Below are 13,181 nucleotides of genomic sequence, written 5' to 3'. Positions count from 1 at the left end.
CACCTGGCGAAGCTCCCCTGTGCTGCTCGGTGCACCCCTATTTGACACTATGGGAGGTGGGCCAAGGTCCAATAAAAGGTTTCTATTAGAGAAGCCTTTGACTGGACAATTTTACTAGCTCAGAGTGCGAGACGGAAAAAGGAGGGAAGAGCATCAGGGTTCGGGTGGGGAATCTGACAGAGAGTATCATAGGGCAGCTATGAGCGTAGGAGGGGAAACAACCGCTTTTTCCTTTCAGAAAGGTGTTTTTTATATTGACATTAGGCCCCCGGGATACAATTAAAAATATCACTGCACATCCAGGCTCCTACCACCCTGCAAGTATGACCACTTCAGAAAGCAAAAGGGGTCAGGGTGGTTGGAGTAACCCTTTAACGTTGTATGGAATATAGGACTATGGATTATTTTGACTAATTCTATTCTATATGATATGGAGTCATGAGATTTGCAGACAAATACATTTTTACGATATGTTGTTTTTATTGCTCATATTTCCATCTATTCATAGATCTGTTGTCCCTTCCCTTTCAGGCTTACAGACAAATGAAGACAAAATAAACGTTAACAATGGTGAGTAGGTCCTTAACCCAGTGCTGGCCCAGTACATTGTGCTGCCTGGGTCCAAGCATGAAATGCTGCCCCTCCTCCCCCACCTCGCCTTGCACCAGAAGCACACCAACATCCATTATGTTAGGCAGTGTGTGTAGTGAATGCACTGTCTGTTTGTGTAGTGGATGCAGTGTGTTTATCTTATTCAGTGTGTTGTGGATGCTGCATCTGTGTGTCGTGGAAACTGCGCCTGTGTGTCGTGGTTGCTGCGTCTGTTATTGTGTCATGGATGTAGTGTGTATTGTATGCAGTGTGTGTATTGAATATATTGTCTGTGTGTGTGTGTATGCTGGAGGCAGTGTGTGTTTGTTTAGTGGATGCTGCATCTGTGTGTTGTGTATGCTGCATCTATAATTGTGTCATGGACATAGGCGTGCGCAGCCTGTTGTATAAGGGTGTGCACCCTAAAGCACAAACACACACGCCGCGTATATATATATATACACACACACACATACACATACACACACATATACTGCTGTGTGTGTGTAGGCGCTGTGTGTGTGTGAAGGCGCTGTGTGTGAGGGCGATGTGTGTAAGGGTGCTGTGTGTGTAAGGGCACTGTGTGTGTAAGGGTGCTGTATGTGTGTGTAAGGGTGCTGTGTGTGTGTGTGTAACGGTGCTGTATGTGTGTGTAAGGGTGCTTTGTGTGTAAGGGTGCTGTTACTGTGTATATGTGAGGGTGTTGTTAGTGTGTGTGTGTAAGGGTGATGTGTGTGTGAGGGTGCTGTCAGTGTGTATGTGTAAGGGTGCTGTGTGTGCTCTATGCGTGAGGGTGCTGTGTGTGTAGATGCTGTGTGGGGGTGCTGTTTGTGTGCTGTATGTGGGTGCTGTGTGTGTGTGCTGTATGTGGGTGCTGTGTGTATGTGTATGTTTGGGGGATTGTGTTATTGTGTGGGGGCCGTTTAGTAAATATCCCCCCTCCCTTCTTACCTTATGTAGGGAGGGGGGACCTTGCTGCTGCTGCCTTCCCTGGTGGTCCAGTGGAGGTGGGGCAGATTGCTTAATATCCCCACTCCATTGTTACCTTATGCCTGGGAGGGGGGATCCTTGCTGTGGCCATCCATTCCTTGGTGGTCCTAGTGGTGAGTGAACTCTAGCCTGCAGGGCTAGAGTTCACTCTCGGGAGATCTGAGCTTTGCCGTGGCAACGCTCAGATCTCGCGAGAGGAACCCGGCGGAGCTGCTGGCAAGAGCTCCCTGCGTCCTCTCCTGCCTCCCTCCCTGCCTGTGGGTCATCTGGGGAGGGAGGCTGAGAGCAGAGCCGGCGCTCGGATAGTGCCGGCTCTGCATGGACCGACAGGGGGGATCCTGAGATCTCTCCTGCCGGTCTCAATACATAGGTGTGCCGTGGGGATTAGGGTGTGCCCAGGTACACACGGCACACCCCGTGCGCACGCCTATGGTCATGGATGTAGTGTGTATTGTATGCAGTATGTGTAGTGGATGCAGTGGATGTAGTGTCTGTGTATGTAGTACTGTCTGTGTAGTGCATGTAGTGTGTGTGTGTGTAGAGATAAATGCTGATGGGGTGAGCAGTTTAAATTAAATTGGGTTTATCCCCCCCCTCCTGCCTCTTACCCGTGGGCTGGAATGGCAGGACAGTGTGAAGGAAGGTGACACTATAGGAGGGCAGTGTGTAGGAAGGTGACAGTGTGGGTGGGCAGTGTGTAGGAAGGTTGTGAGGGCAGGGTGTGAGGGTGACAGTGGTGGGAGGCCATATGTGAGGGTGACAATGACAGTGTGGGGTGACAGTGGTGGGGGCAGGATGTGAGGATGACAATATGGGGGCAGGATGTGAGGGTGACAGCGTGGGGAGGGGCAGGGAGGGGGAGAGGAAGGAGTAACGGGATGGGATAGTATAACCACCCGAAGTAAGAAACAAAAGAAAAAAGATAAAAAGAAAAAGAAGCAGGAAGCTTTTAATGGAAGTAGACCGCTAGATGTTCAAGCAGGTCCAAAAGGGTGAGAAGAGTATAAGCCATGGACACCAAGTGAACAACTAGCTTTAATTCAACAGTTTCCAGATGTGGAAAAAGCTCCTTTAGCTTTAGTTCAATCCATGTCCACTATTCAGGCTACTTACCAATGCACTTGGGCAGACCTAAAACAAATAATTGACTTAAAGGCAGGTCCTGTCCTCGAATCATTGCCTATTACACGGTTGTCCATGAGGGGAATTTGAGGAAAGGTGGACAAGACCAACCGCCAAAAACAGACAATTGGTTTAGATCTAAAGCAGCCTCAAGAAAATCCTATGTAACTGCCCTGAGGAATTGGCCCACAAGCTAGGAGACATTATACAGGGGAAAGATGAGTCTGTTGAAATTTTTTTTGTCAGGTTACAGATAGCTTGGGAGTCATTGGGCTATACAGAAACTGAGGTAACCTCCAACTGGCTTTTCATGAATGGTCTCCATGCTCCTATAAGAACATGACTCCAAAATGCTGGACCAGAATGGAGAAGCCTTCCATTACAGGTGATAGTGGGGGGGGAGAGAGGGGGTTAAGGGGGGGAGGGGGTAGCAGGGTGTGAGGGTGACAGTGGTGAGGGGCATGGTGAGTGCCTCAGTTCGTCCTATGGACGGGTCGTCCTTGCCTTAACCCCTTAACGCCACAGGACGTTCTATGCCGTCTTAAAAAGTCTTTCAATGTTATGGTTTTACTTAACAATCATCCGTTCCCTAACAGGACTTAAAATTAGGTAAATACAACTTCAGATGAACAATAACACATGATATGTTACACCATGTGATGATTTATTTAATAAAAATTAAGTCAAAAAGGAAAATAAAATAATAAAAAGTGTATGTGTGTATATATTTAAATTCTACATGTTTACATAATTAAGTGATTTTATAATTAAAATTTGAAATCCCAGACAGACAGTCCACAGAATTTAATCTGCAAGCCTTCATTTTACCCTGTAACTTTCTAAAACACTATAAAACCTGTACATAGGGCTACTGTTGTACTCATGAGACTTTGTTGAACACAAATATGAGTGTTTCAAAACAGTGAGATGTATCATGACAATGATACCACCAGTGAAAGTGCCATTTCTGTGTCAAAAATGCAAAAAACAAATATGAACGCTAACTTTGGCAAGGGTGAGTGGCTAATTGGCTACTAAAAAAGACTGGACAAACCCCATTTTGAACCCCAACACTGAGTTCTCTACTTTTGCAATTGTTATGCTGTGGTAGGGTAACTTTCATCCCTGGCCTGCCATATGGTCTCAAAGGCAACATAAACAGTCTGGCAAATATAATGTACAAAAAAGTAAATTGGCAAGCCATATATTTGACCCTGTAAATTTCCAAACAACACAAAACCTGAACATGGGGGTACTGTTGTACTTGTGAGTGGTTTGTAGCAGTAAAACATATAATGCTGATATCTTCGGTGAAAGGGCAGTTTTCTTGTGAAAAATTTTAAAAAAATATGAAGGCTGACTTTGACCAGGGTGTGTGACTAAGTGGCTACTAAAAAAAGACTGGACATACCCCATTTTTAATCCCCTAGGTTGTGTATGTGGAACTATAATTTTTGCATGTAAATACTAATTAAATGCTTGTTTTATGTGTTTCAGTTGCAATAAGGAAAGATAAGAGCAATAGTCAAAAGACCAGCACAAAGCAATATGACACACCAGCTCAAAACAGTAAGTTAACACCTCAATACATTAAGTATACACTGTTAATACAGAGATAATATTGGTGGTACTGGCTTACGGATGTGCTTCTTTCAGAAAGGTGGAATTCTCTGCTAACATTGTCCATAGCACTAGCATGCATATTGTAAAAGGAGAAAACAAATTGCTACTCCCATAGTATGAAAAAGATAAAACATAACTTTTATTCCAAGAAGAGTTGATAAAAAAAAAGCATTAAACTTTGTCACAAACACCACCAGTGTCATACAAAAAATAAAGAATTACCTAACAAAATTATTATTTTTGTATATCTACTGATTTACAGATATCCACACTGTGCCACTGCACAGAAGATAGTTCAGACACTATTTCTGACCCCAAAACCAAACTAATTTCTGCAATTCTCCATCTGTGATACTTGGAGTTTTTTTGGCTGCTTGAACCATCCTCTTCACAATGTATTGAGGAAATATTAGTGGAGAGCACTGTATATAATATTTGTCTTCTTAGTGTTAATTGATGTACAACAATAGAGTAGGAGTATTAATTTGATATTCAGCTTATAGTTAAGAATATTATCTTTTTTTAGTTCAACTATCATGTTCATTATCTTAATGAAGCCAAGTATTGGGTACTCACAAAATGGTGGCTATCGCATATGTATCTGAATCATTTGACGTCCACCATTTTAGGCATTTGCAATACCATTTCCCATATTACTGGTACAAATTGGCAGATGCTGGATCATTAGCGATACAGAGAATTACAATAGAATGGCATTTAGCCTACAATATGTGAGATAAAGATTGTTTCCATCACTGAAATTATTTCCCCACAGCTCACAGTTTAGTGTATAAACGTTTTGACATTGTATATTAGTTTTGTTTTTTTTATATATATTTTTTTTCCCAGTAGACAACAGAGTCCTTCAGGAGAGAACAAAGCAAGAAGACAAACGTCCAACAACCTTTAGTAAGAAAATCATTTTACTCAATGTTCCAGTGACAAAAATACATTGAGACGTTATGTGTCGTCTGTCAAACTAGAGTGAAAAATGTGTACATTCTCTTTAATATTTTTATTAGTGATATTGCAGTGTGTGAATGTGTTTGGTGTGTGGGGGCAGTGTGTTTATGGGGCTAAAGTTCACTCTCACCACTGCGACCACCAGGAATACCTGGTGGTCGCAGTGTTGAGAGTGAACTCTAGCCCGTAGCTCCAGGGCTAGAGTTTACTCTCGCAAGAGCCGTAACGTTGCCGTGGTAACCGCGGCAACGATCTGTGCTCGCGCAAGAAGGACCCAGAGGAGCTGCAGGTTGAGCTCCCGGGTCCTCTCTTCCTCCCTCCCCTGCCGGCTGCCCGCACGGTGCCTGCGGACAGGGGAGGGGGCAATTGCCCTCCTCTTACTCCCCCGTCCCCCTCTTCTTACCCCCCCTCCCCCTCTTCTTACCCCCTTCTTACTCCCACTCTCTTCTTACCACCCTTCTTACTCCCCCCTCCCCCTCTCCTTACTCCCCCTTCTTACTCCCCCCTCCCCCTCTTCTTACTCCCACCTCTTCTTACTCCTCCCTCTTCTTACTCCCCCCTCTTCTTACCCCCTCCCCCCTCTTCTTACCCCCTCCCCGCTCTTCTTACCCCCCTCCCCCCTCTTCTTACTCCCCCTTCCTCTTTTTACTCCCCCCTCCCCGCTCTTCTTACCCCCCTCCCCCCTCTTCTTACCCCCCTCTTCTTACTCCCCCTTCCTCTTTTTAGTCCCCCCTCCCCTCTTCTTACCCCCTTTACTCCCCCCTTCTCTTCTTACTCTCCCCTCTTCTTACCCCCCTCCCCCCTCTTCTTACTCTCCCCTCCCCCTCTTCTTACTCCCCCTCCCCCTCTTCTTACCCCCTTCTTACTCCCCCCTCCCTTCTTACCCCCCTCCCTCTTCTTACCCACCTCCCTTCTTACCCCCCTCCCTCTCTCTTCTTACCCCCCTCCCTCTCTCTTCTTACCCCCCTCCCTCTCTCTTCTTACCCCCCTCCCTCTCTCTTTTTACCCCCCTCCCTCTCTCTTTTTACCCCCCTCCCTCTCTCTTTTAACCCCCCTCCCTCTCTCTTTTAACCCCCCCTCCCTCTCTCTTTTAACCCCCCCTCTCTCTTTTAACCTCCCCTCCCTCTCTCTTTTAACAACCCCCCTCTCTCTATTAACCCCCCTCTCTTTTAACCCCCCCTCCCTCTTTTAAACCCCCCTCCCTCTCTCTTTTAACCCATCTCTTTTAACAACCCCCCCTCTCTCTTTTAACCCCCCCTCCCTTTTAACCCCCTCCCTCTCTCTTTTAACCCCCCCTCCCTCTCTCTTTTAACCCCCCCCTCTCTCTTTTAACCCCCCCCCCCTCTCTTTTAACTCCCCCCTCCCCCCTCTCTCTTTTTACCCCCTCCCCGTAGCGTGGCCGAGCTGCTCTGCGTCCGCGGTGCCGGCCGGATTGATAGGAAGGTGCACACACACTGAGTGTGCACCTTCCTGTCAGTCCGGCCGGGTACAGGAAACAGAAACTCCTGTTCCGCGCGGAACAGGAGTTTCTGTTTCCTGTACCCGGCCGGACTGACAGGAAGGTGCACACTCAGTATGTGTGCACCTTCCTATCAATCCGGCCGGCACCGCGGACGCAGAGCAGCTCGGCCACGCTACGGGGAGGGGAGGTGAGAAGCTGCAGCCGCCTGTCAGGCGGCTGCAGCATTTAAAGGGGCGGCTGAGCCCCCTGATGGCGGGCCCCCCTCCCGGCCGGGCCCTCGGACCATGTCCGAAGTGCCCGACCGGTCAGTCCGCCCCTGGTGCAAGATAATGCATCTTGGACGTAAAAATGCAAGGGCAGAGTACAGAATATTTGATAGAGTCCTAACCTCAACATCTGAGGAAAGGGATTTAGGGGTGATTATTTCTGATGACTTAAAGGTAGGCAGACAATGCAATAGAGCAGCAGGAAATGCTAGCAGAATGCTTGGTTGTATAGGGAGAGGTATTAGCAGTAGAAAGAGGGAAGTGCTCATGCCATTGTACAGAACACTGGTGAGACCTCACTTGGAGTATTGTACGCAGTACTGGAGACCATATCTGGAGTACTGGAGACCATATCTCCAGAAGGATATTGATACTTTAGAGAGAGTTCGGAGAAGGGCTACTAAACTGGTTCATGGATTGCAAGATAAAACTTACAAGGAAAGGTTAAAGGATCTTAACATGTATAGCTTGCAGGAAAGACGAGACAGAGGGGATATAACAGAAACATTTAAATACATAAAGGGAATCAACACAGTAAAGGAGGAGACTATATTTTAAAGAAGAAAAACTACCACAACAAGAGTCTTAAATTACAGGAGCAAAGTATTAAAAATAATATCAGGAAGTATTACTTTACTGAAAGGGTAGTGGATGCATGGAATAGCCTTCCAGCTGAAGTGGTAGAGGTTAAAACATTAAAGGAGTTGAAGCATGCGTGGGATAGGCATAAGGCTATCCTAACTATAAGATAAGTCCAGGGACTAATGAAAGTATTTAGAAAATTGGGCAGACTAGATGGGCCGAATGGTTCTTATCTGCTGTCACATTCTATGTTTCTATGATTATGCAAAAAAACAAAATAAATCACCATAAATAGCAAAAAAACAAACCAACTGTATCTCAACAACGTGCATTGTTAATTCTCTGATTTTCAACACAGAATATCCCTGGGACGGTGTAAATCTGAAGTCTCTTAAGCTGGATCTGAGAAATTTTCAGACTCTGGATAGCTACGCCACAAAGGTAAAAAGTTACTATTTTGGCAGTATTCATATTTCAATGATAGTCCTCTTTTGTTCCTATCAATAATCAATATATCTGCATTAGTTTGCCAGTGATATAAAGTAAATACATCAGTTTTTCTTCCAACTGAGCTACAGTAGGGTCCTTCTAGGTTGGTAGAAATCTGTTTTACAAAAGAGCCATTATTGTTTAGAACAAGGCTTGGCCATATTTGGCTTTTAACTGGGACCATGCATATTGGACATTATTTATACACAGGTTACCGTGTGGACAATATAGACAAATACATAATATTATGAAAATACTACTTTTAATTCGTAACAAAAATAACCCTCGGTAATGTTTTAAAGGACAGACTAAGCATAAAAATCACACAATCTTAGTGAAGCGATTTTGAGTGATAGGAGCTGCCGCCACAGCCTGGCCAATTAAAAAACATGCTGTTTTGGAGAAATGTTGCTGTTTTTATTACGCAGTGTCCATGCCTAAGACGAACAGTGACTAGGGGCTCCAGGCTGAAAAAACTATCAGTAATTAATTATATTTATTTAGTTATGCTATTTATAAAACATGAAGTCAAATTCTTAGTAAAGTATTGACTATGCTATTGATAGCAGTACCAATCGCTGTGTTCCAATGAGTTCCATTGCTACACCTTTGCAAATGTTTAGGAGTAGCTTGTTTTACGGGTTGTTTTTTACAAGTTACAATATGTTCTTGTTTTTATTTTTGTATCTAATAGTATTATTAACGTATTACCATAGTTGGAGTATAGCAAAGTTTGAATAATCTATGAGGATAGAAGGGGCAGAAAGGCAGGGCAGGATTTACATGTCAGATACCTGTAGACACACAATACTAAGACGCCCTCAATCAAAAAATTATGCATATGAAGTAAGTATAATGCATTTATTAACTGGACAATGCAGGCCTAAAAAAACAAACAAAACAAAAAAAAACATTCATATTTGACAAATGTATACATGAATGTACAGTGAGGGAAAAAAGTATTTGATCCATTGCTGATTTTGAACGTTTGGCCACTGACAAAGAAATGATCAGTCTATAATTTTAATGGTAGGGGTATTTTAACAGTGAGAGGCAGAATAACAAAACAAAACAAAAACTATAAAAACGCATGTCAAAAAAAGTTATACATTGATGCCCTATACATATTTGATCCCCTATCAATCAGCAAGATTTCTGTCTCCCAGGTGTCTTTTATACAGGTAACGAGCTGAGATTACTCACTCTTTTTAACCCCTTAAGGACCGGCCTGTTTTTGCGATGTTTGTACGTTAAGGACCAGAGCAGTTTTAACACTTTTGTGGTGTTTGTGTTTAGCTGTAATTTTCCGCTCTCTCATTTACGGTTCCCATACAAGTTATATATTGTTTTTTTCACGACAAGAAGGGCTTTCTTTACATACCAGTATTTATATTATGTCATATATTGTATTTAAAAAAAATAATAAAATATGGTAAAAAAAATAAAAAAAAAACATGTTTTTGGACTTTTACTTGAAAAATCTTTTACTTATCTACAAAAGCTAATGAAAAAAACTGCTAAATAGATTCAAAATTTTGTCCCGAGTTTAAAAACACCCAGTGTTTACATGCTTTATTGCTTTTTTTGCAAGTTATAGGCCTATAAATACAAGTAGGAAATTGCTGTTTCAATATATATATATTTTAAATGTATCAATAGTGACATTGTTACACCGTTATCTGTCATAAATCCCCGAAACACACCTAACATGTACATCTTTTTTAAAGTAGACAACCCAGGGTATTCAAAATGGGGTATGTCCAGTCTTTTTTAGTAGCCACCTAGTCACAAACACTGGCCAAAGTTAGCATTTATATTTGTTTGTGTGTTAAAAATGCAAAAAACGCTAACTTTGGCCGGTGTTTGTGACTAAGTGGCTACTAAAAAAGGCTGAACATACCCCATTTGCAATACCTAGGGTTGTCTTCTTTTGCAAATGGTATGCCATCATGGGGCTAATTCTCATTCCTTGGCTACCATACGCTCTCAAAGGCAAGCTAACCAATCTGACAAATTTCAATAAAAAAAAAAAAAGTAAAATCAAGCCTTATATTTGACCCTGTAACTTTCACAAACACTATAAAACCTCTACATGTGGGGTACTGTTATACTCAGGAGACTTCGCTGAACACAAATATTAGTGTATCAGAACAGTAAAATATATCACAGCAATAATATCCTCAGTGAAAGAGCGGTTTGTGTGTGAAAAATGCAAAAAACTTCACTTTCACTGACAATATCATCGCTGTGATATGTTTTACTGTTTTGAAACACTAATATTTGTGTTCAGCGAAGTCTCCCGAGTAAAACAGTACCCCCATGTACAGGATTTAGGGTGTCATAGAAAGTTACAGGGTTAAGCACAGTGCTAGCAAATTAAATTATCTGGACTTTTGGCCTGGGTTGGCAGGCAGGTCCCTCAAATTGCAATCATTAAAATTACTTAATTAGGTAAAAATATTACATAAATATGCACGTAGAATTTTAATATATATACATATTTATGTATTTGACGTCTACGTGTATATTTATGAAATTATTTATGTAATTATGTATGTGGACATATGTATATTTTGTATTATTTTTATTTATTTATTTATACATAGATATATATATCATTACATTCTAAGTGTATTTTGATATAAATATATATATATCAATATCAAAATACTGTTAGAATAAAATTGAATATATATATATATATATAATTTTTTTTATTTATTAAAAATTATTTTTATTTTTTGTTATTTATTTTTATTAACATATTATTTGTATTTTATAATAATATATATATACCATATATATAGTTAATATATATATTGTATATATTCGTGTGTAATTTAAATCTAAGTGTATTTTTATATTAATATACGTATATATAAATATAAAAATACACTTAGTGTGACATTATATATATTATATATATACCTATATTATATATAGGTATATATAGATATAATACATGTATATATATCATATATATATATATACACATATTATTATTTTTTTTTTACACTGATTTCTTTTTTTTTACACTTTATTTTATGATTTTTTACTTGCAGGGAGACTGCCTGTCAGCACAGACAGTCCCCCTGCAGGCAGATACACAGACCCCTATTGCGGTCATGTGATCGAGTGATCACATGGCCGTGGGGTCCTGATCTGCCGAGGGGGGACTGCCCGGGCAGACAGGCAGTCCCCCTGGACCGGGAGGAGAGCTGATCGCCGCCGTGGGACCGACGGCGATCAGGTAAGTTGCCCAAAACCGTTATGACGGTTCAGGACCGTCAGCGGTCCAAACGCACGTTTTACCGCTGACGGTCCTGAACCGTCAGCGGTCCTTAAGGGGTTAAGGGAGTGCTCCTAATCTCAGCTCGTTATCTGTATAAAAGACACCTGTCCACATAAGCAATCAATCAATCAGTTTCCAAACTCTCCACCATGGCCAAGAACAAAGAGCCGTTCAAGGATGTCAGGGATAAGATTGTAGACCTACACAAGGCTGGAATGGGCTACAAGACCATCGCCAAGCAGCTTGGTGAGAAGGTGACAACAGTTGGTGCGATTATTCGCAAATGGAAAAAGAAACACAAAATAACTGTTAGTCTCCCTCGGTTTGGTGCTCCACGCAAGATCTCACCTTGTGGAGTTTCAATGATCATGAGAATGGTGAGGCCTACACGGGAGGATCTTGTTAATGATCTCAAGGCAGCTGGAACCATAGTCACCAAGGACTCAAATCCTGCAGCACCCGGAAGGTCCCCTGCTCAAGAAAGCACATCTACAGGCCTGTCTGAAGTTTACCAATAAACATCTGAATGGTTCAGAGGAGAACTGGGTAAAAGTGTTGTGGTCAGATGAGACCAAAATCAAGCTCTTTGACATTAACTCAACTCGCCGTGTTTGGAGGAGAAGGAATGCTGCCTATGACCCCAAGAACACCATCCCCACCGTCAAACATGGAGGTGGAAACATTATTTTTGGGGGTGTTTTTCTGCTAAGGGGACTGGACAACTGCACCGCATCAAAGGGACGATAGACGGGGCCATGTACCATCAAATCTTGGGTGAGATCCTCCTTAACTCAGCCAGGGGATTGAACATGGGTCGTGGATGGGTATTCCAGCATGATAATGACCCAAAACACACAATCAAGGCAACACAGGAGTGGCTCAAGAAGTAGCATATTAAGGTCCTAGAGTGGCCTAGCCAGTCTCCAGACCTTAATCCCATAGAAAATCTGTGGAGGGAGCTGAATGTTCGCATTGCCAAACGTCAGCCTGGAAACCTTAATGACTTGGAGAGGATCTGCAAAGAGGAGTGGGACAAAATCCCTCCTGAGATGTGTGCAAACCTGGTGGCCAACTACAAGAAACATCAGTCCTCTGTGATTGCCAACAAGGGTTTTGCAACCAAGTACTAAGTCGAAGGGGTCAAATACTTGTTTCACTCATTGACATGCAAACCAATTTATAATTTTTTGACATGCATTTTTCTGGATTAAAATGATAGAATAATCATTTTTTTGTCAGTGGGCAAAGTTCAAAATCAGCAGGGGATCAAATACTTTTTTTCCCTCACTGCATGTGCATATTTCTGCTCTGTTTGTAATGTATTGTGTCTGTATCTGCAAGTATAATGAGTGTATGCAGCTGTGTATATACATTCAGGGTTCAAGGTATTGCTAGAAGTGGTTAGTGTAAAGGGGGGTTAAATAAGTATTAATTTGACATTCAATTTATAGTTAAGAATATTATCTTTTTAGTACAACCTTTGTTACTACAACATACAAATCTAAATGTCTAACCCTATAGTGCCCTCTGGTCCCCCCTCCCTTATACCGCCCTCTCCTTCATGCTCCCCTTCCCCCCAGCATATAAAGGATTAAAAAAAACTTTATTCACTCACCATATTCCAGCACCAATGTCTCTCAGCACTGGGTCGGCGCTCCGCTTCCTCCAACGTTAGCGATAGAAAAATATTGCCTCAATACTTTCTTATGGAGACTTCCATGATGGTGGAAGTCATGCAGAGTCGTTTAGGAGGCAGCTAGCATCCAGGAAGTGCCTCTAGTGGCTGCCGGACATCCACTAG

General features: G+C 42.3%; 1 protein-coding gene across 2 annotated transcripts in view; it reads left to right on the top strand.

Moving 5' to 3' along the window:
* Positions 1-13,181, top strand: part of LOC134585489 (kyphoscoliosis peptidase-like) — a 71,907-nt gene that overhangs the window by 39,021 nt on the left and 19,705 nt on the right. The window contains exons 3-6 of one of the 2 annotated variants that reach the window (XM_063440911.1): positions 532-570; positions 4,201-4,272; positions 5,179-5,235; positions 7,958-8,040. In XM_063440911.1, the coding sequence (XP_063296981.1) occupies positions 532-570; positions 4,201-4,272; positions 5,179-5,235; positions 7,958-8,040 (251 nt within the window). Of the gene's footprint in view, positions 1-531; positions 571-4,200; positions 4,273-5,175; positions 5,236-7,957; positions 8,041-13,181 lie in introns of both variants that reach the window. The other variant, XM_063440910.1, reaches the window with a different exon arrangement.

This window comes from Pelobates fuscus, chromosome 2, assembly GCF_036172605.1.
Source record: "Pelobates fuscus isolate aPelFus1 chromosome 2, aPelFus1.pri, whole genome shotgun sequence".
Classification (NCBI taxonomy): domain Eukaryota; kingdom Metazoa; phylum Chordata; class Amphibia; order Anura; family Pelobatidae; genus Pelobates; species Pelobates fuscus.
Note: the sequence above shows the minus strand (reverse complement) of the source record. Positions and strands in the feature narration are given on the sequence as shown.